The sequence below is a fragment of the Drosophila takahashii genome, chromosome 2L, assembly GCF_030179915.1.
Source record: "Drosophila takahashii strain IR98-3 E-12201 chromosome 2L, DtakHiC1v2, whole genome shotgun sequence".
Lineage (NCBI taxonomy): Eukaryota > Metazoa > Arthropoda > Insecta > Diptera > Drosophilidae > Drosophila > Drosophila takahashii.
This window is the reverse complement of record NC_091678.1, coordinates 4,645,616-4,669,697: the sequence shown is the minus strand read 5'-3', so window position 1 is coordinate 4,669,697 and position 24,082 is coordinate 4,645,616. Positions and strand designations below refer to the sequence as shown.

The 24,082-nt window shown below is 40.6% G+C and overlaps 3 protein-coding genes across 3 annotated transcripts in view; all 3 read right to left on the bottom strand.

Annotated features, from left to right (window-relative positions):
* LOC108057798 (E3 ubiquitin-protein ligase RNF181 homolog) lies at positions 1-638 on the bottom strand. Its single transcript, XM_017142232.3, has one exon. The coding sequence runs from the start codon at positions 559-561 to the stop codon at positions 43-45; it is 519 nt and encodes a 172-aa protein (XP_016997721.2). The 5' UTR covers positions 562-638; the 3' UTR covers positions 1-42.
* Positions 639-7,192: 6,554 nt separating this feature from the next.
* Positions 7,193-9,415, bottom strand: LOC108063968 (uncharacterized). Its single transcript, XM_017151258.3, has 2 exons — positions 9,203-9,415; positions 7,193-9,142 (listed from the first exon to the last, which is right to left on the bottom strand). Exons 1-2 carry the CDS (start codon positions 9,321-9,323, stop codon positions 7,281-7,283), a joined length of 1,983 nt encoding a protein of 660 aa, XP_017006747.3. The 5' UTR covers positions 9,324-9,415; the 3' UTR covers positions 7,193-7,280.
* A 629-nt stretch (positions 9,416-10,044) lies between these two features.
* The window catches only part of fipi (factor of interpulse interval), a 69,981-nt gene continuing 55,943 nt past the window's right edge, over positions 10,045-24,082 (bottom strand). The window contains exons 2-7 of the mRNA XM_017151343.3: positions 13,450-13,644; positions 12,771-12,881; positions 12,551-12,688; positions 12,297-12,449; positions 10,902-11,393; positions 10,045-10,767 (exon numbers count right to left, since the gene is read on the bottom strand). Of these exons, the coding sequence (XP_017006832.2) occupies positions 10,553-10,767; positions 10,902-11,393; positions 12,297-12,449; positions 12,551-12,688; positions 12,771-12,881; positions 13,450-13,644 (1,304 nt within the window). The 3' untranslated portion in view covers positions 10,045-10,552. The remainder of the gene's footprint in view (positions 10,768-10,901; positions 11,394-12,296; positions 12,450-12,550; positions 12,689-12,770; positions 12,882-13,449; positions 13,645-24,082) is intronic.

The following is a 24,082-nucleotide window of genomic DNA, read 5'->3' as shown; positions in this document are numbered from 1 at the left end:
CTCAGAAAAAAAACAAATAAAGGAACATAAATAATTTCGGGTTCAAACAGTTGGTAAATTATTAACATTGGAAATGCGAGGTTTTTTATCTGGGCTATTAGTTTGAGAAGCTGCGAAGACATGACATCCGAAGATTCGTATCGGATCTGAGTACTGAAATACAAAATCATGGCAAGTGGGGCATTTATAGTAATCTCTTAAATATGTCGTGATGCAGCTTTCCCCAAAAAGATGACCGCACGTCAGAGTGACGAGGCGATGGTCGCCATCCGCATTCCAGGGCATTAGACAAATGCAGCAAAGGTTCCCATCCTCGATTTCCTGCAACTTCTTTTTCAGCTGGTGCACCTCTTCGACCAGTGAACGGTGCTCCGCCTCCCGGAGATCAAAGATGGCCTGATTGGACTGCTCCTGCTCTGCGATTTGTTGACGCAGTGCCTCATTCTTGGCCAACTCATTTTGCAGTTGCTGCAGTAGACCATCGCGCTCATTGGGAACTTCCAGTGGCCAGTCCGTGGTAAGCATAGTAATATAATCCTCGGAATTTGACTCTTCTCCCATAGTTTTTAGATAAAGTTCTAACAAATTACAAATAATACAACCGACCTTGGAGAGTATGTGTAAAATATTGCTGTAAAAGTTACGCCTACTTGAACAAAAATAATGAATACATTTTTTTAAACCAAGTTTTTAAGCTTATAATTTTGATTTGATTACATTTCTTCATAAATAATTGACTAAATTAAGTAAATGGGTTAAAAATCAATATATTTGCCAGTGTAAAAGGAGTACGTTTAAAGCTTTCGAACTAAACTACTTTTTGGCCTTTCGACTAGCACATTTGGAATCATATTTCGATGGGCGTTAGCATTCGCACGTCTGGCCACTCGGTGCTCCTCATATTTGCATGGCTCACTTCAGGTGCACCTGCTACCCCGAATAAGCAGTACATCCTGCGGCCGTAAAAGCAAATACACCTAAGTTCAAACACCTGCTAAAGTTCAAAACATCAACGGCAACGGGAACCGCAACAAGCAAACAAATGAGGGTCAAACTGCGAAAAAAGGAGAAACATTCTGCCCACAGAGCTCAACACGGGCACATGCTAGCTGGCACAATTCAATGCGGCACATTAACCCTCCCCTCCCTTCCATGAGTTTCCTATTCCTGTTCCTGATCCCCTTTCAATTAGGGGCGGCTGAAAAGCGGAGAAACTAGATGAACTTTGACCATTCAACACGTCCATTTCCATTCGCAATGAGAGCATGGGCGGTGCAAAAGGGTATTACATTTTAGAATCTGCTGTTCTAAGGATTATTTGCGCTTTTGTCGACCTATAAATTAATATTCCGTAATCTGAATCATCTTAATATTAAAAAGTATTATAATGTTGATCCCCCTTCCAGCACACCCCTGATTAACTCGTTTTTTATGAGCTGGCCAACAGGAAGACTGGAAGTTGCTCGTAATTCTGTTTCCGCTTGATTTACAAATATTTGCATGGCAAAACATTTTTCAACAATTTTGCGGGCAAGCGGGTGGAATAAAAAATCGGCTGCAATACAAATACCAAAATAGAACAAAAAATCTTCAACGAAAATTGCAAGGAAATGCAAAACTGGCAAAGTTGTTGAAATGTTTCTAGCAAACTATTTTTGTGGCCAGTTGAGTCTGATGAGTATAAACCAATGGGTTTGTTGCCTTCGAACTGGTATTGGAAAAGTTAAACGGCATAATTGGTGGGTGCAACAAGTAAAATTGTGCAGGAATATAATTTAAACAGCAGATGGTTTCCTTTTATGTAAATTAGTTGAGAAATTTGTATTTGATGTAAGGAAACACTTTTTTATCATTTTATTGTGATTATTATAATGCCCAGAAAATATCTAATTAATTTGTATTGATTTTTAAATAACTTAAAACTATAAAAACTATATAATTTTGTATTTCTACTACTAAAAGCGAATAATTTATTGACTGCTGCTTTTTTTCCGTAGCCAATTTGTCCATAAAATGTGTCTCAAGTTGTCTTTCATTCCATTGTTGTCATTTGCTTAGTTTACTTTATAGTTTGTTTCCACTCGTTCTGTCGTTTCTGTTTGTTTATTTACTCTATTCTTTCCCGTGCAGAAAAGCACCCTTCCTTTACTATTTGTTTGACTTCCTGGCGGCAGAAGTAGTAGTAGTCTTTATGAGCCGTCTTTATGCGTTCGTCTGCTTGACGGGGGGCCAAAGTTCAGCCAAGTTTTGCAATTTGCATGTCAGTCTGGCAAAAGACTTTCGAGGATCATTAATAATCAGCTGCTGCCTGTTGCTCCACCTGCACTCGTCTCTTTTTTGACGGAGGGGTTTGGCATTAATCACGGGCAAATTTCGACGCTCGTTTGATGGCAACAAATCTTGCGCAAATTTACGCAAACATTGGCGCCTGGCAGATCCCAAAAATCGGGGACCCCGAGTGGCTGCCATCCGGCTGCAGCTGCTCATTATGTGCGCCAGTTGCTACCCGGTTCCAGCACACAAATCTCCCCAAAGTAATTTACTGGCAACTGCGCAAAGTGCACTCTGCTATTTTTCAAATCCAGAACGACCAGAGCCAGACGACAGGATCTGGGATTCCCGGATTCCGGATCCGCTGACTTCTGGCTTCGAGTTGAAATTGAAATTGAATTGCGATTGATATTGATTGGCTGCGTGCTTGAGCGACAACTCGGCCAAATCATGTGCAGCCAAGCCAGGATTTCCCTGGTAACTTTCGCTTATTGTTGTTTCGCCATCTCTCCATCCCGGCCCCGAAAACATATATCCAACCCATCCAGATCCTCGGCGAACTTCGGGGCTTGACTTGCCTTTTTCGAGTGCGGACTGGCTCGAAATCGAATTTCGAGTCCCTTAGCTCCCTGGATATTCAACTATAAGTTGTGTATTGTTTAGTCAAGTGCAGCTGTTCGTGCAGCTTGTTTATGTGCTGTCTAAATAGGGCTCGGATGGAGCCATGAGTGCGCAACTTAAATGGAAGCTCGAAAATAAGTAATTTAATACTGGGCAAGTGGAGTTTGTCAAATTAACTGGGAAAAAAAGCCTTGCACTAAAACTAGAGAAAACTTTTTTGGAGTTATTTTTTAAATTTTTTTAAATTAATTTTAGGTGGAAAAAATATAAATTAAATGTTTAAGCTTTCAATTAAATTTCAAATATTAAGAAATTTGAGGTAACTCTTATTTCTCAATCCTTGATACAGATTACCCCAGGTTCTTAGCTGTACCTTAATTCACCAACTGACTACTGGCCGACTTGTAAATTTGCACTAATTAAAGCGAACAAATCGGAGCCAGCACAGTGTGGCCAAATGCGGAAGCAATCAAACAAACGCAGTAACAGGGATTGCATTAGGATGCATACAAAAGCACTCCAGGACACCGGGGGACCACAGAAGGTGGCCGGGCAAACAGGTGACAGGCGGGCAGGAGCAGCACTTTCAGCCACAAAGAGCTGAGTGCTCGGGATTGGAAGGGGAGCCAAGGAAGAAGCAGGAGGTGGAGCAACAAAGGCAGTTCCTGCCAGGACAACGATGGAAACAGGAAATCCTGGCGACACTAAAAATATTTTCTACCAAATTTACAATATGAAGTGGCTGGCTTGAGCTTGCTGCCAAAGGTGCTTGCCTCTGTATGTAATATGTATAGTTTAGTATCGTGTGTGCTGCCACAGCATTCGCATAAACCAACACACAGCCTCACATTCTCCTGCTGCACTGTATGTATGTTGCACTTCATTGCGTTGACAGAAACAAACGTGGCACCAATGGGACTTCTCCTTCGGAACTCAGAACTCCCCCCTTCAAAACTCCATCTGTTGCTGAGTGCATTTCGAACATAATTTTCAATTTTCATGCATGTTTTGCCATTTGCTCGAGGAGTGCAAAATTGTTTCTCTGTGACATTTTTTGATTTGCTTAATGGTCGCTTGGTGATTCAGCACATGGGCATATGGACATTTTATTTAAATCCCTTTTAGTTGGCAAACACTCTGCATTCGTTGATATTTGAGTATCAATAAAAGTTTTAGAGTGCATGTCTTTACTCAATTTCAAAATAGTTTTTTAATATTTTTTTTTATTTATCTTTTTAAAATAAATAATCACATGCATAGTACGAGTAAAACCTTTTTAATAAAAACGTTATTTCTGGCAGCCTGTTGGGAAATATATTTTTGATGGAATTTTTCTCTTTCTGTTTAAGTCAATATGAAAAAAAACTTGTTTAGTAGGAATATATTATTTTTTGAATTTGAATATTTGAATTTCTTTTTCCACCCTTTAAAAAAAGAGATTAAATCCATAACACGCCATTTTTTATTTGTACACCCTCTGCTTTAAAATGCTTGCCATCAAGGGCTTTATGAAATTTAAGCTGTTTATGCTTAATTAGTTTTATATTAGCAACATATGCTGCGTTTTGTAATGTTGTTAAACTCACTTGACTAAACGATTTAAATTGCTCCCTGTGAGCTTCGTCCATAACATTTGATATGCGCTTTGAGACAAAGGCCAAAAACCGCTTAAAATGTGCGCAGGGTCGCACAAAAAGCCCGAAAAGCCGTGTTAAAGTTGCAGCCGAAAAAGCAGGTCAACAATGGGGGAATTGTACTGGTTTCGCTTTGGGCTTGGATTTGGGATTGGGCCCTCTTCTGGTCCAGGTCCTAGTCCTTGTCCTCTTTCGGACGGACTTGGTTCCACAGGCAGCATAATTAATTGCGGTAATTAGTGTGTTGGCAACAAACAGCAAACACACGAAAACATTCAGCAAAACACAGCAAGTGAAGCCAGCAGAAAAAGGGGAATTTCGAGGGGGCACCGATGCATTTACTTTATAGAAGATTTGTGGGCTCCGCCAGCACTGGCATATTAGTTGGTTTCGCGGAGCAACTTTTATTTACGATCTATATATATCTCGACTCTTGAGTCTGGCGACTGTTGAAAGGCCGCCGGCGCTAATTTAGTTGGCCGCCTCGGCATTTCTGTGGCATCATTAGAAAGCGGAAAATGATTTTTATTGCTAAGCAAACGGAAAAGGCAAACGGCGAAAGGCAGGGACAAGTAAATACTTCAAGCAAATCTCGGTAGCTAATAAGTCGGAGTAAAAGGAGCTGAGTTTTATGGAAGGGATACAGATATAATAACCCCGGGGGTCCCTGTTCCTTCAGCTTGCTTCCTCTTTGCTGCTCGCTTTAATTGGTCACTTGGCGAGCACAGAAGAACAATTTAATTTTCGCCATTTTCTTATTATCTCCGTCTGTGGAAAGCGCGTCTTCTCCTCATCTCATCTCAGCTCTACTCTACTTTATGTAATTAAGGGCCAAAGGGGCGTGGCCGGCGTCTGTTGTGTGTTATTACCACCGCAGTCATTAAATCTTTTGTGTGTAATTAAAAAATTACAATTTAATGCTTTGCGCTCATTTATTGACACGGCGTGCGGTCGGTGCAAAGGCATTCACATTCGCCCCGTGGGCAAGCGACTTCAACGAGCGGAAAATCGCGGAAAACCAAGTGGAGAAAATGTGGAGCATTCCGGAAGAGGGGCAGGGGGTGGAGGGAGAGGGGAGGGGGATAATGAAGCACTGATGGAATTCCTAATGATGCAAGCCAGCCCGACTACAAAACGTGTTAAGTGTGTATTTATGGCTAGGTAAATGTTGTTAAATCTTTGTATTGCCATCGGCTTGGCTTGCCTTTGTTAATGCTGATTACTTGGTAATGGAAAAGGATTTATTTAGCCAGTCGAAGACCGCTAACATGTCTTCATCAACATCGAACTGTGAAGGAAAGCTGAATTTAAATTTTATTGCAAGGGATTACACGTAATGAACTTATTTTAAGGGCATTCAAATTGAGAACTTTAATTTATTTTGGGAAATATATTTTTAAAATATACAAACCGTTGTACCTGATAATTTTAATTTAAATAATTGCATTTTTTTATAACTTAACAGATTAATTTCACTAATTAACTTTATTAATATAAATAAAAATACTTTAATTGAAGCCCCCACTTTGGCTTTGTTGGCAAAAACAGCACAATGCTTGATTTCAATTTAAAGCCTGACCCCCAAGAGTGCTGTGAAAAATGTTGAGTGCTGGACTTTCCGATAAGCCAAATAAAAAAGAAACAGATATGTGCAAAAAGAGGAAAGCTCGACGCTGACATGGAAATTGCATTGCCCCCCATCGAGATGGTTGGCGAATGGCTCCGAGAGGATTTCGCCTGAGGCTTTGGGAAAAATAAACTGGGGCCAAGCGTTGATTTGCTCTAAAAGCCCGTGCGAAACTGACCCACTTGCCGGTGGTTCGGTGGTTCCGTGGTTGCAAGGCTGAAAATAGCCAAATGCTGTTTTTCCAGAACATTTTAAATTTTTTCTTGATTTTTGGTTCAGCTGTCGTGACTCAAACTGTTGACCTAAAGTGTTGATATTCAGAGCTGGTGGGCTCCATAAGCCAATGGCAAAATGCAGAAACCCTTTGAACTCACGCTATGCCGAACAATTTGATGCACGGAGAAATGATTTCTACCCCCTTTTGAAATTAAAAAGGCGGGATGATTGTTTTGAACCGCGTCCGTTCTGTTTGCCCACTAAATAACGCCAACGTTCCCGGCTCATTGTGATGCGTATGGCGGATGGCAAATGCCAAATGTCATTGGTTTCGCTGATGAGAACGGGGCATCCATGTCTGTGCGTAGTCAGAAAAATATTTAACTCGCGGTCGGGCAATAAAAGTCACTACGCACAATATGGCACATGGCATCCGCAGAAGCAGACGCAACGCGTATCCGCATTCGCATCGAAATCCGACGTTTGGCATTCAACTGATTTATGCGGCTGTCAACGTACTGCTCCTATACCTACTCCTCTCCCCAGATAAATCTCCCCCAAAACGCATATGCGGGCCCTCAGTTGAGCCCCAGTTGACGTGGCTGATTGACAAACCGCACTCTTTGCCCAAATGAACAATTTGACATGAGGCCCACCGGTTGGGGAAACTCCAAGTGCAGGTTACGGTTAGGTTCAGGAACACAAAACAACATTTCCTTTGTTCTATGATACGACAAAGCGCAATTTTCCCTATCCGCTAATTTGAGTGTAAACTAATTTAAATATTGGAAAATAATATTTATTCAATATTACTCTTAATTTATAGATTTTATATATTCGCTCTTAAAATTGTTATAAATTTTACTTAAAATTGTATAAAAATAGAAATTTAGATGTTTCTTCCAAAATTTTCAACCACAAGCTATTTTTTTATGGGATCTTTTAAAGAATTGGTCTCTAGTAGGTGGAATTAGTCGGGAGTCATATTTTCTTTTAGTTTTCTGGACCTGACAATCTACTGATGTCGAGGTCGTTTGCAGTTCGCTCAATGGATTTTTATGTTCGTCATGGGGTAAAATGAACTGATCATCCTGAACTGATTTTCTATGACCGGATTTTGATTTAATTTCTTTGCCAGATATTTTTTTGTTCCTCTTTTTCGACTTACAAGATTTATTCTCCGAATCTTTGGTAAGGTTTTCTGGAATGGAGTTGACATACTTCAGCTGTTGGAGTGGAAGCCCCAGAACCCTGGCGACATACTCCCTACCCACCAGGCAAATCCCACCAGCTTTGTGATCGCAGCCACCGCACTGGCGATCCGCATGATGGAACTCAAAGGACAAGCCCAGGGAGCAGTTCTTTGGCTTGATCGTATTCCGCACATCGATTACACTGAAGGTGAGTATTTCCTGGAAGACGCCCAACTGTACGGCCTCTTCGATGGCGGCATCGGTGACCAGGAAGCAGCCCAGAGAACATCCCGAGCTGAGGTCCCTCACGTTTACGTGATAGAGATTGTCGGCTCTCAGGAAAATGGATATAACGATATCGGTGAGGCAACGATCGCCAATCAGGTCCATCAGCTGGCGGTGGAAAGAGTCTAGCTGGGTCAACCGCTTTCCTTGACAAAACTGGCAGGTGCTCGAGGGCTTCCTTTCCAGCTTTTTGCAGGCGGACTTCTTCTCGATGCACTTCTTCGTCAGCGACTGAACGTTGGCATTGAGGGAATCCACCTGGGTGCGAATGTCGGACAGTTCGTGACTCTGAAGACCCTCCAGCCGGCGATTCATTTCGCTCAACTGCTTGGTTATATCCGAAATGGCTGGGCAGTTGCTACATGGCGGGGGATTCATAGAGCAATGGGGCTTCTCTTCTATATGACAGTCCTTAGACTGATTTGTGCACTGGCATTTTGAATGAGTCGGCTCATTTGGTTTGCAATTCGAAACAGGACATGTTTTCTGATGTTCCACTGATGAATTTCCGTATTTTGGGGTAGGATTGTAAGGTTTCTCCAGAGGCTGAGATTTCGGTTGGCTTTTTTCTTTAGAATTCGGTGTAGTATCATTTTTGGAGTGATCCTGGGTAACTATTTTCGAATTTTGTTCATCTTGTGCCTTTTTGTACCGCCTGGTTCCCTCACCCGCGGGCACCACAATTATAGGTCTACTGCAGCATCTTCTAGCTGACTGATTTCTTATCCTCTGAGGTGGAGGATCTCTTGCCGTTTCTGCGGTACAATCTTTTTGGATTTCCTTAAATGATTCCTGACTGCAGCAAACGCCGATAATCGGCAAATGGCGTTTATCGGGATCCGTACATGGACAGTTCCGGAAGGGCGGATCAAAGTTGGGAATATCCTTGGCCACGGGCTGTTCGAAGGACACGCAGCTTTTGCGCTGATTCACAGGTGCATCACAGCATGTGGACTTAACGGGTTCCGGCTTTGAACTGCAGCTGCTTTCCGAATTTTTTGAAGATTTTTTATTACACGGGCTGGGAGATTCCACAGGTTTATTATTCGAGAGGCAATCAGCTTGTTTCGATGGCTTAGCGGCTTCGCAAGGAAGTTCCTTTTGCTGGTCACAACATTGAGAATTATTTTTTAGTTCCTGCGAGGATTTATCCGAGTCCTTGGCGGATCCACCAGCTGAGATGCGAGTGTGGTGGGCCTGCGAGATTCTAGAACTTCTGGAATGGAACCTTCTGTGTATGGAGTTTTGCACTCGAACCAGGGTTTTCATGTACCGCATGTATGCTCGATTAGAATCTGTGGATTACAATTACAAATTAATTATTGTTGCCAAATTATTTTTATAATTTTTCTTACCCTCGCTTGAACTAAAATTATATTTTTTTTGCGAACGCTGGAACATCTGCTCTTCTAAATTAAAATCGGCTTCTAGTGGTTGGTTTGAATTCTGACTAAAAAAACGAACTGGTTTGCCCATTTTCCAACATTTTTATGTTTTGTGTGTGTGTTTTTTTGTATTTTTTGTAAGCAGTGTGGTGTCAATTTTAGGAAAATAAACATTACTAACTAGGCCAACTGGAATCCATTTGAAACACTTTTAAACCGCTTATGTGTTTATCAACTTACCGTATTTAACTTATACGTAACTAAAAAATGTACTTTTATTCCACAAAACTCTATTTCGGTTTGGTATTCATAATAAGTTTTATTTTGGCTCACACACAATTGGCAAACGAATCCACAAAATATTTAATCTTTGGCTAGGTCTTATGGCTTACATTTTACACCGCACACTAGACGAAATACATTTTATTTAATTGGTTATAAACTATTTTTGTAAAATATATATTTTTTGTTTTTGCTTTAGCAACGGTCGTTTGCCTTTGTATTGTGGCAAAATGGTTATGCTTACTGTTACGTAAAAATTTTATCGTTTAGCCCTGGAAATTTAAACGTGAAAATGTTTGTTTTGGCTTTGGACTATTAAAAAAGATTACGTTTCATATAAAAGTTTCAAATGCTTTTGTTAAGCTCTTTCATATTGTTATTTAGTGTTTAATGCGTTTGAGGATTTACTCGAGATTTTAGATGAAAATCGTATTTATGTAGTTTGGTTGAAAAATTTGTATAGGGATATTAAATGAAGGAAGAATTCTCTCTTGCAGAGTAAATCAATAAATATTTATTTTTTATTTGGCAACTTTCTGATTATATCTTCAAGATTTGGCAACAAAATCTGATTTAAGTTGCAAGGCATAAGCACTGCAGGAAGATTCCCAATTCGATTTCAAATATTCACTAAATCAATGTCTAATTTAAATTTCTCATGAAGAGGAAGGTTGAGCAAAGCTTTAGATTGGCGTCATTTTGGGGAGCCAGGGCCAGCTAACCGTTGAATTTCTTTAACCGCTATGAGGATTTTTTTTACATATAAAATAAGTATTCCTATAAGTTCTCCATTAATATCTTTCAAATCGAGGCCGAAAAGAAACTCTTACTAAACTTAACCGTAACATTGTTTTAGGTTATATTAACGCGCTGAACTTAAAAGTTAACCCAATATAACTTAGACCGAGCAAATCAGACAGATAAGTGTCCCCGTGGACACGGCTTAAAGCTATACAAAGCACATGGGAGTTAAGGGCCTGGTTTCCGGTTCCGCTAGGTGCATCACCCGTCATCCTTCATCCGCCTGCAGATTCAGATTCATCCGAGGTTTGGCCGCACGAGACCCGTTAGGATGAGCAGTCCCAGCAGGAGAGTCGTGGGTTTGAGGATGCCCGAGGAGGCCCGAGGCTCCAGGGAGAGTGTCTTGTACTTCTCCACCCTGGTAAAGTCACTGAAGCCGGCCAGGTTCCGAGATGCTGCCCTCACCAGGTAGTTTGTATCTGGCTCTAAATTTGTCAGAAGGAATGTTGCTCCTGAAATGTAGGTATAGAAATAATAATAATGGAAATAAGAAAATATTTTTGTTTTTTCTTATATTTATATTTATTTGGAACAATTCACCTAACTGATTTTAACTATTACTTAGTTACATCGTACTACAACTCACCCTCTTCGAAGGGATAGTCCTTCCGCCTGGCATTGGTCCACTTGCCCACCTCCGACTTGAACTCCATTTCGGTCATGTACTCGATGCGGAAGCCATTGACCCCCATGGGACTGTCGAGGGGACCTCGCGGGGCACTGAGAACCACGTCGAAGGTGTTCGAATTGAAGCCACGCAGCTGGAAGTTGGTGGGAGCCGGGGGCTTGTCGCCCTGCTCCAATCGCGTGGTCCTCTCGATGACGCCCAGGTCGTTCTTGGCTCGACACCTGTAATTATCGAAGGCGCTGGTGTTCAGCACGTGGATGGTGAGGCGGGACCAGTAGCTGTCCGTCTCGATGGTGTAGCTCCTGTTGTTGCTGTACAGCTTGTTATGTTTGCGGTACCAGGTGAAATTGGCGGGCGGTTCCGCCTGAGCTTCGCACACGAGGGTGGCGGTGCCATTAATGTAGGCGTACTTAAGGCTCACAAAGGGCGTCTTGGACCAAATGGGCTTGTCTGTACAGGGAAAAAACAGTGAGTTAACTAAAAAATATTCCTATAAATATAAGCCTAAGTATTAAAAAATATTAGGCAACTAATAAAGTTTTATTCTAATTTAAACATCAAATTAAAAATTCCCAAGTTGCAACACAGAAATCCTCAACTGACAGCTCAAAGTGCGGCGCTCAAAGGTATGCCATGGAAATGGAAAAACCATGTCCGCTAACCATAAATCAGTCCACGACCAAGTTAGGCCATTAGCTGCATGTGTGCCACGCCCACTGGCCAAACATCAGGAACACCGGCCGACATCGGGATCCAGATCCATCAAAAGCGGTCCTTGTGCCGCGAATGTAATTCCAACATTTTTCGTGCTCAAAAACTATTTACCGCTCAGTGCGTCGCATACTAAGCACAAACTCAAAATTTAGGGCCCCCTCACAGAAAGAAAAAAACAAAACGGTGCTCAAGTAATTTCGACAGGTCATTCCATATTGCACACTGGGACTAGGTAAGACCAAAAATGTTTACCTGATGCAACTTTAATTTGATTTGATTTTTAAAATGTAATTACGCAGGTTTCTAAACTAAAATTTTGAAAGTAAAAAAATTATTTTAAGAAAGTTAATATAACTTTAAAATAAAATTGTTTGGTAAATGAAATGAAATATTTTAAGCACTGAACACCGGACTAATATTTGTACGAAAACTATAAAAATCTTAAATAAAATATTTTTTAACACCTGTAAAAAGAATTACATTTTTAAGAAATATTTTTCCCAGGAATTAAACTTTATACTAATTTAGTCATTATTTTGGTACAAATTTCGTACAATATCCGGCATTTCCTAAATTATTTTCTTAGTATCCCTGACCCAGTGTTTATTTTTTTTTTTGGAAATCATAAATCACACTCACGTTCGATTTTCATCAAAACTGTGCGCTCCTGCATATCGGAAGCAATCGAGTTGACTTGGTATGCCCGGCACGCGTACTCGCCGGTGTCATTCTGTGTTACCTTGTTGATGAGCAAACCATCGGCCAGGATGCGGAACTTGGAGTCGTCGGCCGCTGCACATGGAATGGAGTGGAGAAGGGTAGATGGCCATGTAGTTTGGTTTTTGGGTTCGAGGACCGGAATGCAAAATGCTCATTATCGACGGGGCTCTTACCGCCGGCACTGATGGGCTGTCCGTTGAAGTGCCAGGTGACATTCGGCTGGGGCTCGCCCTTCACCTCGCACAGGATGGTCGCCTTCTCGCCCTCCTTGACGGTCATCACGGTGGCATTTTCCGTGAATGTAATTTTCTCTGGGCGTTCGTGTGTGCGTGGGCGGGAAAACAATGCAATATTAATGACTGACCTACGTCCTTCGGCGATTCCAGCACTTACGGTACACAATCAAATCGAAGGATTTACTATGCAGACTTCCATCAGCAGCTTCGCAGGACCAATTGCCCTTGTCGGCCAATGCGATGTGGGCGAAAACGATTTTCAATTGTTCTGCGCAAGGAAAATAAACAAGCGAACGCGACGGAGAGTGAAAAGAAATGGAAAATGGGAAATTGAGTAAGGAATACATAGAAAAAGGTTAAACGGGGTGTGCAAAACAAAGCGTTGATACCCTACAAGTTCTGTTCAGGGTAGGTATATATGTGTAGTCAATTCTAAAAAGGCTGGCCTAATTGAATTTCTTTATTTCTTTATACCAAATGATTACTTATGAGGCCTCCCAAAATTATTTAAATTGACTTTCAATGACTTTTAAAATAGGGTTTTCGATTTCAACAATTAAATAAAAAATGTTCTTAGATAAAAGTTATTTAAATTTTAATTAAAGTTCTGTCCAAATTATTCCATTTAGGTTGACATTACTGGGTATTCAGCTACAAAAGAATGTGGATGGGGAATTGCAATTAATTGCGTTTGTTGTGCCAGTGGCCTTGTATACATTCGACCACTACCCCCTGACCCCTGACCTCCTGCCCCAACTAACCACTCCCCTGCAGTCTTTTTTTCTGTTTTATCTAGCTCATCCCCATTCCCATCCCCATCCCAATTCGATCCTTACCTGCCGATGTTTGCTCAATGTGAATGCGTCCTTTGTGCTCGCGTATAATTTCGCCTTTTGGCGATTTCCAGTGCAGCTGCACTTTGGGATCCGGACTGCGGCACTGGACGATGAGCGATTCGTTGGTATATCGCACCACGCTGTGCTCCGCCGGACTGAGGGTGAGGCTCTCGTGGTGATTGGCCCACGAGACAGCTGCAATGGCAAACAGATGGGTAGGGATATATGTATTATGCGATATAATGGCGCGTTAATTGGCTTCGCTGCTGCAAATGTCAACTGAAAAGTTAAGGAGAAGTTACTCTGCATTTGCATAACAAGGCAAGCTGCTCGGTGCATTTTATTTACTTAACCACTGTAATGGTAATACTTAAGAAACTTTGTAAAAATATAGTAGTAGGGAAATGTTTAATGCCTAACCACTTTAAGAGAAGGGAATTAAATGCGAAAAAGTGACATTGAATATTATACATTGATTTAAATTAATTTTTATCGATTTAAAAGAATTAAAAAGGTATTTATTTATTTGGAATATTCTGGAAAATCCCGTAATAAGTGGAGTTTTAGCTCAATTCCTTTACAAAATGATACAACTGTGCTAAACTTTTTAAATATTAAACCCACCACAAAGGTAAACCGTTAAATATACAACTGCACATGTCCGTGACACTCGACCACTAATTGTGAAATATTGTTCTTACAATTTTCCAAAGACTTGCCTAAGAAACAGAACTGTTTGTGAGAGGGCTTATATTTTATTTGGCATAAATCAGTTGGCACGCAATTTATGTGGGCAATTTTTATTTGCGAACCGGCTGCTAACATACAGCAAACTGCACTCAACGGAGCGAAATCGTTGCCGCAACTCAGACTTTCACTTCTTGTTTGCGCCTTTGCAAAATGTTCATTGAAATTTATCACAAGAAATTGCAATTTCATTTCGCCAATTCGTGTCAATCTGCAGAGGAAGGAGGCAAGGAGCCGGCAGGAAAACTTGAGGCAGGATGAGGCTGGCAGGTCCAAAAACTTGAGCCAGAACCGGATGGGGATGCAGATGCCTCTGCAGCCCTTTGGGTATTCGGGCAATGTATAGATGCAAAAATTTCTTGCATACTTTTTAATAAAGTTTGTTTCCCAGCCCAAAGTGGCAAAGATGGAATAAAAACAAAAACTACGAAACATTATGGGGTGTGGTATGGGCCACATGATTGCATCGTTCATTTCGTTGGCAAAAACTTTTGCGTTGCCTTTTTCTGCTTGTGCAAATTTTATTGGCAGCAGTACGGACATATTGAAATTATACAGCTACATAATGAAATACTCGCATATATACGTATTACGTATTGGGGTGGACCGCAAAATGGAGCCATGTACAAGGATCCGCCGTCAGGAGCAAGTCAAGCGTCATCTCGGTGGAACATTATTAACAATGCATCTAGGGCAAAGATGTTCGCAATTAGGTTTCGGCAGTGAAAACTTTGCTGGCATTAATTAGCCTCGTTCAACTTTGAATTTAAATGATTTAAAATGTGGGCAAATAAATTCTAGCTCGGCTCTTTTAATTGGAATTTTTAATTGAAAGTAGTAGTAGTGTTTGATTTTACATTTTACTTGATAAGAAAACCTTTTAGGAGGAATCCACTGATATTTTTATGAAATTTTAAAATTTGGTATGATAAAATTAAGTCATTTTCCATTAAAGCCCTTTCTTTACAAACTTACACCTTTGTTCTCTGTTCAGAACTTTCTGATATCTTAACGAATCAATGCTGACATCAACCAGAGTTGCCAAACAATGGGCGATATTACTTTTTATCGCGCTCTTGGCACAACTTACACGCCCCCCATATCCGCCCATATATGTGTGCTATATAGTTATGGGAGCGAACAAATATTTGCATTGTTTGCCCTCACCTGCAGACGCCAACGTCACTGTCTCTCTTACGTCTGTCTGTTAAAAAAGCGAGCGTTGACTGTTTGTCGGAATAAGAGGATGGCTATGTGACTTGTTACACTGAAAATAAAGTCCAGCAAATTGGGCCATCAAATGTATGCTTTCAATGCAACTTACGCCTACGAATACCATGTTCTTTTTCAAATAATGTTTAAAGCCAATAATTATTTATTAGAAAAATTTAGATTGTATTAAATTTTGTATACATATTAGTGACATGATCCAAGGAACTTTTAAAAATAGTCCCTTCATATTTTTAGAATATAAAAAATTTTGTCAACCTTATGATCGGTTTAAAAATCTGTTAGAAAGGTGAGAACTGAAAAGAAATGTGGTATTCATTTATTTTCCCGTGTAAACCCTTATAGAAAAAATAATCTGTCAATATTAAGATCATATTGAAAATCAGTTAAAAAGGTGAAAGGAAATGTGGTATTCAAAAATAATGAATACATTATATTTTCCCGTGTACATCCCGGGGCTCCTGTTGCCGCTCCCTGTCACCGTTGGTGATATCTTGGCCAGCAGGGCGAGCGTTGTCATAAAATTTCATGTGCCAACCAAAGTCGCAGCACATGCGAGAGCTTAATGACGGCGTCACGAAAAAATAAAACAAATATGTGGGTAGCAGAGGGTAGCAAAAGTAAATGTAAAGCAGTGCCAAGTGCGAGAAAAACAAACGGTTAGTGGTAAATCGGAAATGGCATTCCCGCAAGAGCGAAATGAAATTATCTGACTGGCTGTTGGCATTGTTCGGCGGCCTTTATAAATGCATTATGCCGTGCACTCGTGTGCACTGTGAGTGGGAATAAAAAGGGGAAAAAAAGCGGAGGAAAAACTGCAGCTGGCGGTGGGTGGGTGCTGCACAGTGGGCGGAGTTGAAATGGAGCTGTTGAGCGGTAACACGTGCGAGCTGCCAAAAAATGCAACCAAGCATGCAGCGCGTGGGCGACGTCCTTTGAACTGACGTACAATGCCAACTGGTCCTGTCAGGAGTGCGAGCGAGTGGCTGTGTGCGTGTGGGATATGGCAAAGTGTTAACCTGGAAATTCCGTTAAATGAAATGCATTATTCAGCTGCATTTTTGCGGCCACAATATCCCCATTCGTCGCTTACAAAGACCTGCTGATTTTGGCCTTTGCTCATTTTTATTGTTAAATAATTATTTAATTAATAAACCAAACCGAATTCTTAATATTTTAGCTAGTGCAATACTAAATGTTTATGTGAGCGGAACGGAACGGAACGGATTTTTTATATTTTTTTTTGCGAAAGCATTTCAAATATGTATATTAGGCTCATAAGAATTTTTAATAACTCATAAACAAATAATAAACCGATTTCATATTTTTCAGCCACCATAAAAAATGAAGCTGTTCTAAAAACTTGTCACTTTATTGGGCATTTATTGCTGCTTAAGTATTCTATTCAACTTGAAATTGCAGGCATTTATTCATTTGTTTTAAATTATTCATCCGGAATTTTAATGAAATTTCCCATCCTTTTTTTAAGGCGGGGTTGCAATTCAATTTCCATTAGCTCGACGAAAAACTTTTTAATTATTTTCCAATGCTTAATGGGGGGACTGAGTCCTCGGCTCCAGAATTTTATTTGCCTCGAAATGCTGCAAGTTTTCCTCTTTGTGCGACATTTTTGTTTTGCATTTACTCTGGCAAAAAAGTTTGTTATTATTTTTTGATTTCTTTTTTTTCTGTTTTTTTTTGCTCTGCATTTGCTTTGGCCCAGTACGCACGCATGCTCGCAACTTCAATGGAAAAGTTTTAATTTTGTAGCTGTAATGGGAAAAGGGGAACAGCCAGTGAAAAGTCCTGGGCTCCATTCAATGTGTTATAATGTCAGCATAAACGCATATGAAGCGCACTTAACCTGAATTATGCGCGGCTTTCCCCATCGCAGGCCTAAAGGAAAATCCGGAAAAAAAGCAGGCAAATAATTGCAGCATTTGTTCGAGCTTAACCCATTTCTGTCGGGACTTTTTTGCCTGATGCGTTACGTGGCCAGAAAGTTGGCGATGGTTAACTTTTTATCAAAAGCCAGACACAGAAAGTAACTTCTTAACCACCGGGGCAATAACCTGGTGGCCATTATTCCTTTTTCCCGAATATCCTGGCCAGGAATTTAATTCCAATGGCACACAGGGCACGTAATGCCAAAACATACATAAATCATCAGCGCGTCTCCGCACAAGAATATATTTCCGCTGCAGAATGGACGTTTCCGCATTTCGGGCAACTGAAGGAGCCACGTCTTGGCCATGGCCAGCAGGAAAACAGGAAGTCAGGTTGGCTTTTTCGGTTTCGGCTTCTTCCCAGCTGCAGTTTCAGTTTCTGGCGGAAGTGCAGGTAGCAAAACTTGCTCCAGTTGTTGGTGCTTCACCTTGAAGATGCCTTTTTAATAGTTTTCCAGCTGACACTTGGCCACGCTCTCTTGTTTCAGTTTGGCAATTAATTTTTTTCCTGCTGCCCCCCTGAAACCAGTTCATAAATTCTCCATTATGTGAGTGGGCGCCGGAAAATACATTTATGTGTTTTTAAATGCCTGCCAGCTTATAATTCTCCCAGCTCGGCAGCTCTCAGCTCTTCGGCTGGCCTTTGAGGAAGCTGGCGCATATAAATTTGCAACTGTCGGGCGATAAGAACTCAGAGTCCACGGATGTGGCTCTAGTTGGTCCACTGGTCCTGGTCCACTATGCCAATGCCAGGCAGGACACTCTTGCCCATGATTCGCCTTTCAACTCATTCATCAGCATGGTGCGCCTTTGACTTTTGAAACAAAAGTTTGACAAACTTTACTTTCCACTTGGAAGGTGGAACACGAAGCCAGTTTAAAATGACGCTGTTGCGAAACTCCATAAAAGTTAGAGCTACTTAAATATTTTAAACATTTTATAGATAAATCTGCGAACAGTGGCTCACTGTCAGTTGCGATTGGGATTTGTGTCAGCTAAGTATAAAATATTCTCATTCTAAGAGGAAATTCATTTAAAGGAATAAATGAAGACAGTTTCAAGGATTTAGGTAAAAATAAACTTGAAGCTCCTTTGTCTTATTTCTTTTGTCTCCTAGCAGATACATAAATAAATCAAATCTATGATTTTCAGAAAGAATACAAGAACAAGAACTCATAGCAAGTTGATAATTTATGTCATTATTCATGGACTCATATCTAAACAGTCATCAGAGAGAAACATTTTCATTTCTTTGTCATTTCACTCCACTGTCTCGCTTTCACTTTTCCACCCCTGCCACCAACTTGAATACATTATTTTTGGCCTGTTTCGCAGAAGCTTGGACCATTTGTTAAGCAAATTCCGCGTAAAGTTGCAACACGACAGGCGACGCATTAATCATGGGCCATCAAATTGCATTATTCGCGGCATCAAGTGTCGCTGCTAATTATCCTGGCCAAGGATAGCGTCATCCACGTCACTGGGACACACTCACACTTATTGGATTGCCTCGCTCTGGTGCACCTCATGAAGTTGTAATTGAAACTGTTTGGGCCCGCACTGCGTATACGCAACGTGCAACGTGCCACCAGAGAGTCATGGCTGTAAAAATAAAAATCAAATTTCCCCCGCCATCTCTAAAGTTGCTGGCATGCAATTTTTAGTTAAAACTTTGTCTCATGTCGCTGCTAAAAATTAAAATCCAACTGCTGGGCGACAACAACTTGTGTAACTACGGCTCCAGCCATGGTTGTTGCCTTTCAGTCCTTTGCTAACAACTTTGCCGCTTGCACTTTGTCGTAAAAATAAAGTTTTACACACGCGTACGCGAGTTGCTTTTTCTATTGTATTACTTACTTGATGCCATTGTGCCACGTTTCCCGTTTCCCTTGCTCCACACACACACATGCCGCATTACAGCGCCTTTAGTGTCTTCATTTTTAGTGCCCCATGTGAAAAACTTGTCAGTTTCCCGATCCACTCGAATTGTTTTTGTTATGCCAACAAATTGCGGGACATTTGTGCGGACAACAAGGGATTTAACCCGGAGGTATGCCAACATAATAAGCAAAGAAACCGGAATGCCGATGCATTGTTATTTTTACGACCACCCCAATTCGAGTACTCAACTGTGGATAGAAGGTGCGGTGATGTCAGCATTCAGTCGATTAAAGCATTTGGATAAGAGTAATAACTGGGAAAAGCTTTCAATAATATCTTAAAAAATTAATACTTTTTTTTTAACTGTTTAATATTTAAATATTTAATTGTTCGCTCCTTTAAAATATTATATATCGAGGTAGATCTCAAGCATTTCCATATAACTCCTTAAAGATTATTATATATTTTTTATATTTCTTATAATAATAATTAGAAGATGATTTCAAATAATTATTTACAAAGTTGTGTGTTTAATAAAATTAAATTGATATGTTAGACTTTCTACTCAATTTTGTTAGTCAGCTAATTTTGGTAATTTCCCGTCAATTACCGCGAGTTAGTTCAACAACAAGGTTGCTAATTTAATTTGAGTCTGAGCAAACACTCGGACGCGCCCATTTCCCTTTGGCCCGGCCAGGACTTCCTGTTTACCCGCCCGTCCGAACCTCCGTCGCCCCGTCCTTTCGATTTATACACCTCAAAGTTAAAGCCAAGTTCCCCGACTCACGGGCGATTAACCCGCTTAGGAAACTGAGCCGCCGCACTTAGCTGCATATTTCATTAGCATGCAAGAGGCGCTCTTAATCCGGGGTAACAACAATACTGTTGCTATAAATTCTGGTGCGTGCATGAGTCTCAAGTTTCGAGTTTCGAGCTTCGCAGAACACTTACTTGCGGGCGCAGATAGCTCGGGTAAAAGGTAAAAGTCTTCAGCTGACTGGCCCCGCTGCAATTTAGCAATTTATAACCGCGGATTCGCTGCAACTCCAGTTGCCGGCTACAATTAATGCTCTTTTAATTAAACTTAAGTGCGCGCTCGCAATTGCAAAATTTCACCCAAGTATTTTAGCTGGTAAGAAGCGGCTTTCGCGGGGACGAGATGCGATACACACTGCCGGCATTTAAATAGTTTAGTCAAGTTGAGCTCACTTCGAAAAATGTGGACTTAAATCGCCTGATAGAGGCTTTAAGTGGCTTTTATTTTAATGAAATTTCGCCTGAAGCCGAGGAGCTTAATTAAATGGAGTTTACCCTCGCTGTTTACACAGTGAGGTTGGGAAAAGAAACCAAAAATTAATACAAATTTTTATTTATTTTGTTTAAATAAAAGATAAGTGGATTAGTGGATTTTTTTTAAATTTCAAAACAAACTAGATTTTATTTTAAAAATAAATAAGCACACAAAAAAACACGCCGGGATCAAATCGATATGCGTATGGTAAATTTCTGGTATTTATACGCAAATAGTTTCTGTCTCTCTGCTTTTCCCAACCACATTTTAATTGTTCATTAGAGTTTCGCACACCTTTACCGTCAACTTTGTTTCACTGTCAGGCATGCGGCTCCATTAATTTATGCTGTAAACTATTAGATTCTCAACTGGAACAGGATGTTGCTGCCTTAACTCAAACCGGATAGTTGCATAAATATTGTGTATATATAGTAGCAGCGTTGTCTAAGCTTTTAACGGCGTGTGTTCTGTGTGTTATGAGCAGCTAAAGCCAACATAAAGAGTGTAACAAATTGAATTTTTCATCCCGACACTAAGCCCGTTTCCACACACGCACATACGCATACGAGCGGTGGCTAACCACACACTTAACAAGTTTTTGTGCAGCGGTGGCAAGTGAAAACTGAAAATAGAAAAGTGGAAGTCGGGAGCCGGGTGCATATTGAAAAATGCGACAATATTTTCCACCGGCAATGAGGTGAGCTCAGCAGGGGGGAGGGTTTTCAGTTAGGCGGTTAAGCCTGGCTCTTCGGGAGATGAGTGGGTGGAAATATTATTACGGCAGGTGCGAAAAGATTGCGCTCGCTGTGATCCTTTAATTTGCGAGCGAGAAAGCAGCGGGTATCCTGAGATTGCCTGATATCCACACAAATTTCACTATTTATATATAAGAAAGCCTTGGTGGCGGGCAAAAGGAAAATAAAAGAGAATACCCTCGGTGGTTTTGGGGTTCATTTGCGTGAAAAAGGCTTTGCTGGCACTTAAGCTGCAGCTAATTACGCCGCCATAATGAGTGCATTTATTACCAGGTGAGTGGCGTTGCGAAAGAGCCATTAAAAATGATTTACCGAAGGGGAAATCCTCTCAACAAAAATAAGTTTCGAGATTTTATGTATAAATTTAATCTTCATGGAAGCTCAGTAATTAAATTGCTGTTTAATTTCATGTTTTCATGGGGGATTTTTCATGATAGTGATTGACACGAGTCATTATTATCGATTAAGCGACTTATCTGTAATGGAAACTTATTGGCTTTGTTGCGTAATTTAAACGGGTGAAAAGTAAACTGTATTCCTGTTGAAATTTAAGGCTTGACGGGAAGTATTTTTTTTGAAAACACTTTGACTTTGGTCTGTTATATGGCTGATACCTATATAAATGACAAGATATAATATTTAAGTTAAACTTTTTAATAAGTTACTTTATCCCATTTAAAATTTGCATTCCAATCAACCTGAATATTTGTTCTATTACTGCTTCAAACAGTTCACCTCGGAAACGCAGCGACTACTCAGCAGTTATTTATCAAGTATCCAACAACGATTGCCATCCAACTTTTACTTGATTCAGTTGCCATTAGTGCTTTCGCATTGAATTTGCCCTTCGTGTAATGCAAAGTAAATGCAGTGAACTCACTTTCCTCTGATTTACAGCGTGAATGGCATGACTTTGCAAATAAACTGCTACCAATTCGTCTTGATCATGGTCTCTGATTTGAAAATGCAAATGCACAGCACTCTCTCAATCATTCTGGTTCTGGGGGCAGAAGCGAAAAAGGCAAAAGGATGCAGTTGCATTAAAAGCGAGGCGCTTGTCGCTCATTTCAAATCGAGCAAACAAATGCACACAAATTCACATCTCATCACCGAGCGGCACGACCTTTTTCGTGTTTTTCCGTTTTCAGTTTTCCATTTTTCTATGCTTTTTTTTTGTGGGAATAGAACCCACAACTGGATCCGGATTCGGATCGGGGGCCATATGTCTTGTTGTGTGCAGTGGGCGAGGGACTTAAGTAATTCATTACTTTAGTCATGCATTGTCATGCATGTTTGCCACGCTTTCCTTTCCTTTCCCATACTTTTCCCTACTTTTTTCTTGTTGGCGTTGAATTTTTATAGAATATTTCCTGGCAGGTCGCTCCGCTTGGGTGCTGCACGTCAAGCTCAGTGCTGGCTGCTGTTGCAATTTGTATGCAAAATTGTTTTACAAATTGAGCAAGAAAGATGGCGTAAGCAGAAGGCAGAAGGCAGACACACACGTATTCACGTATCACCTGACAAAGGAAAATGTCATACACACACTCTGGGGAAAATGCAAACAAGACAGCCAAAGACAGCTGCATTTCACTTTTCCTCGCCGCTTTTCTATAAATTTTTGAATTGCTGCCCTCAGCGGAGGTGAAATCTATTAAATAAGTCGAGTCGAGTTGAGTCAGCAGACTGTTGCGAACATATTTACATAATTAATCGAGTTTATTTTTAATTTATGCCAAACAAAAGCCAACTGATTACGGCGCCCACACAGTCATAATTACCCGCGCGTATTTATAAGAAGATTAATTACAATTTAACAGTGGCCTCGGGGCCTTAAAAGCGTAACTTTGATGCATTGTTTATGGTTACGCAATCTAGGCCGCATAATCTGCGTGTCCTTCGTCCTTCGTCCCTTGACCCTGGGGCTATTTTTACAAGTTTTTCCTTTCGGCTATGGGAAATGGGAAGCCAACTTTGTAAGCCTCTGATGATCCACTTCAAAATGTAGCAGGTGTTGGCATTTAAGGAAAATACAAGTGAACACAAATCCCAACAAAAGAAAAAGGGAAAACTTTGACGCAGGTAAGCGCTCGAAAGTATGCTGCATTGTTATTTTATTGTTATTTTTAAATCGCTTGCAGTTGCGAGCCGACATTAAGTATACGCCGTGTGGCAGGCCCTTGGAATATGATATAAGCTGGCATTTCGAGTGGCTTTTCTTATTTACTGCGATTTATTTCTTGTAAAATGCTCACTCAAATTAAATTGTTAAAATAATAATTTAAATTACAATTTACTTGTTTACCATATTCGGTTTATTGCTCATTCAAGTGGACCCTATTATCTGCTTAAAGTTTGTGTGTAATAAATAAATGCATTGCACTTTCCCATCAAAGTTCAAATTGCACAAAGCCTGGGTTTGCGGTCAGAATCTTGCGGTTAACTGGCCATATTATAATTAAAATATAAATATATATTTACGCAGCTCTTATTCAAGTATTCAAATATTGGCAGAAGTTTCGTCTTCGGGGATCGGGGATGAGTAAGTTTTATCAGCAGTGTCGCAGCAATTTGTGTGAGCCACTTTTCGAATTCCGATTGTTCGATGTTAGAGCTCTGGAGTCCCGCATGTTCTCCATTTGTTTGTTGGCCAAAGTCCACTCGTCGGGAATCTGAATCTGGTCTATTGAGCGAACTTTTCCCAAAAGTGGAATTGCATTTGCTTTGCTCGAAAAACTATTATAACTTTGGCCAGTGCCTGCGCCAAGCAAGAGTTTCAGTTCATC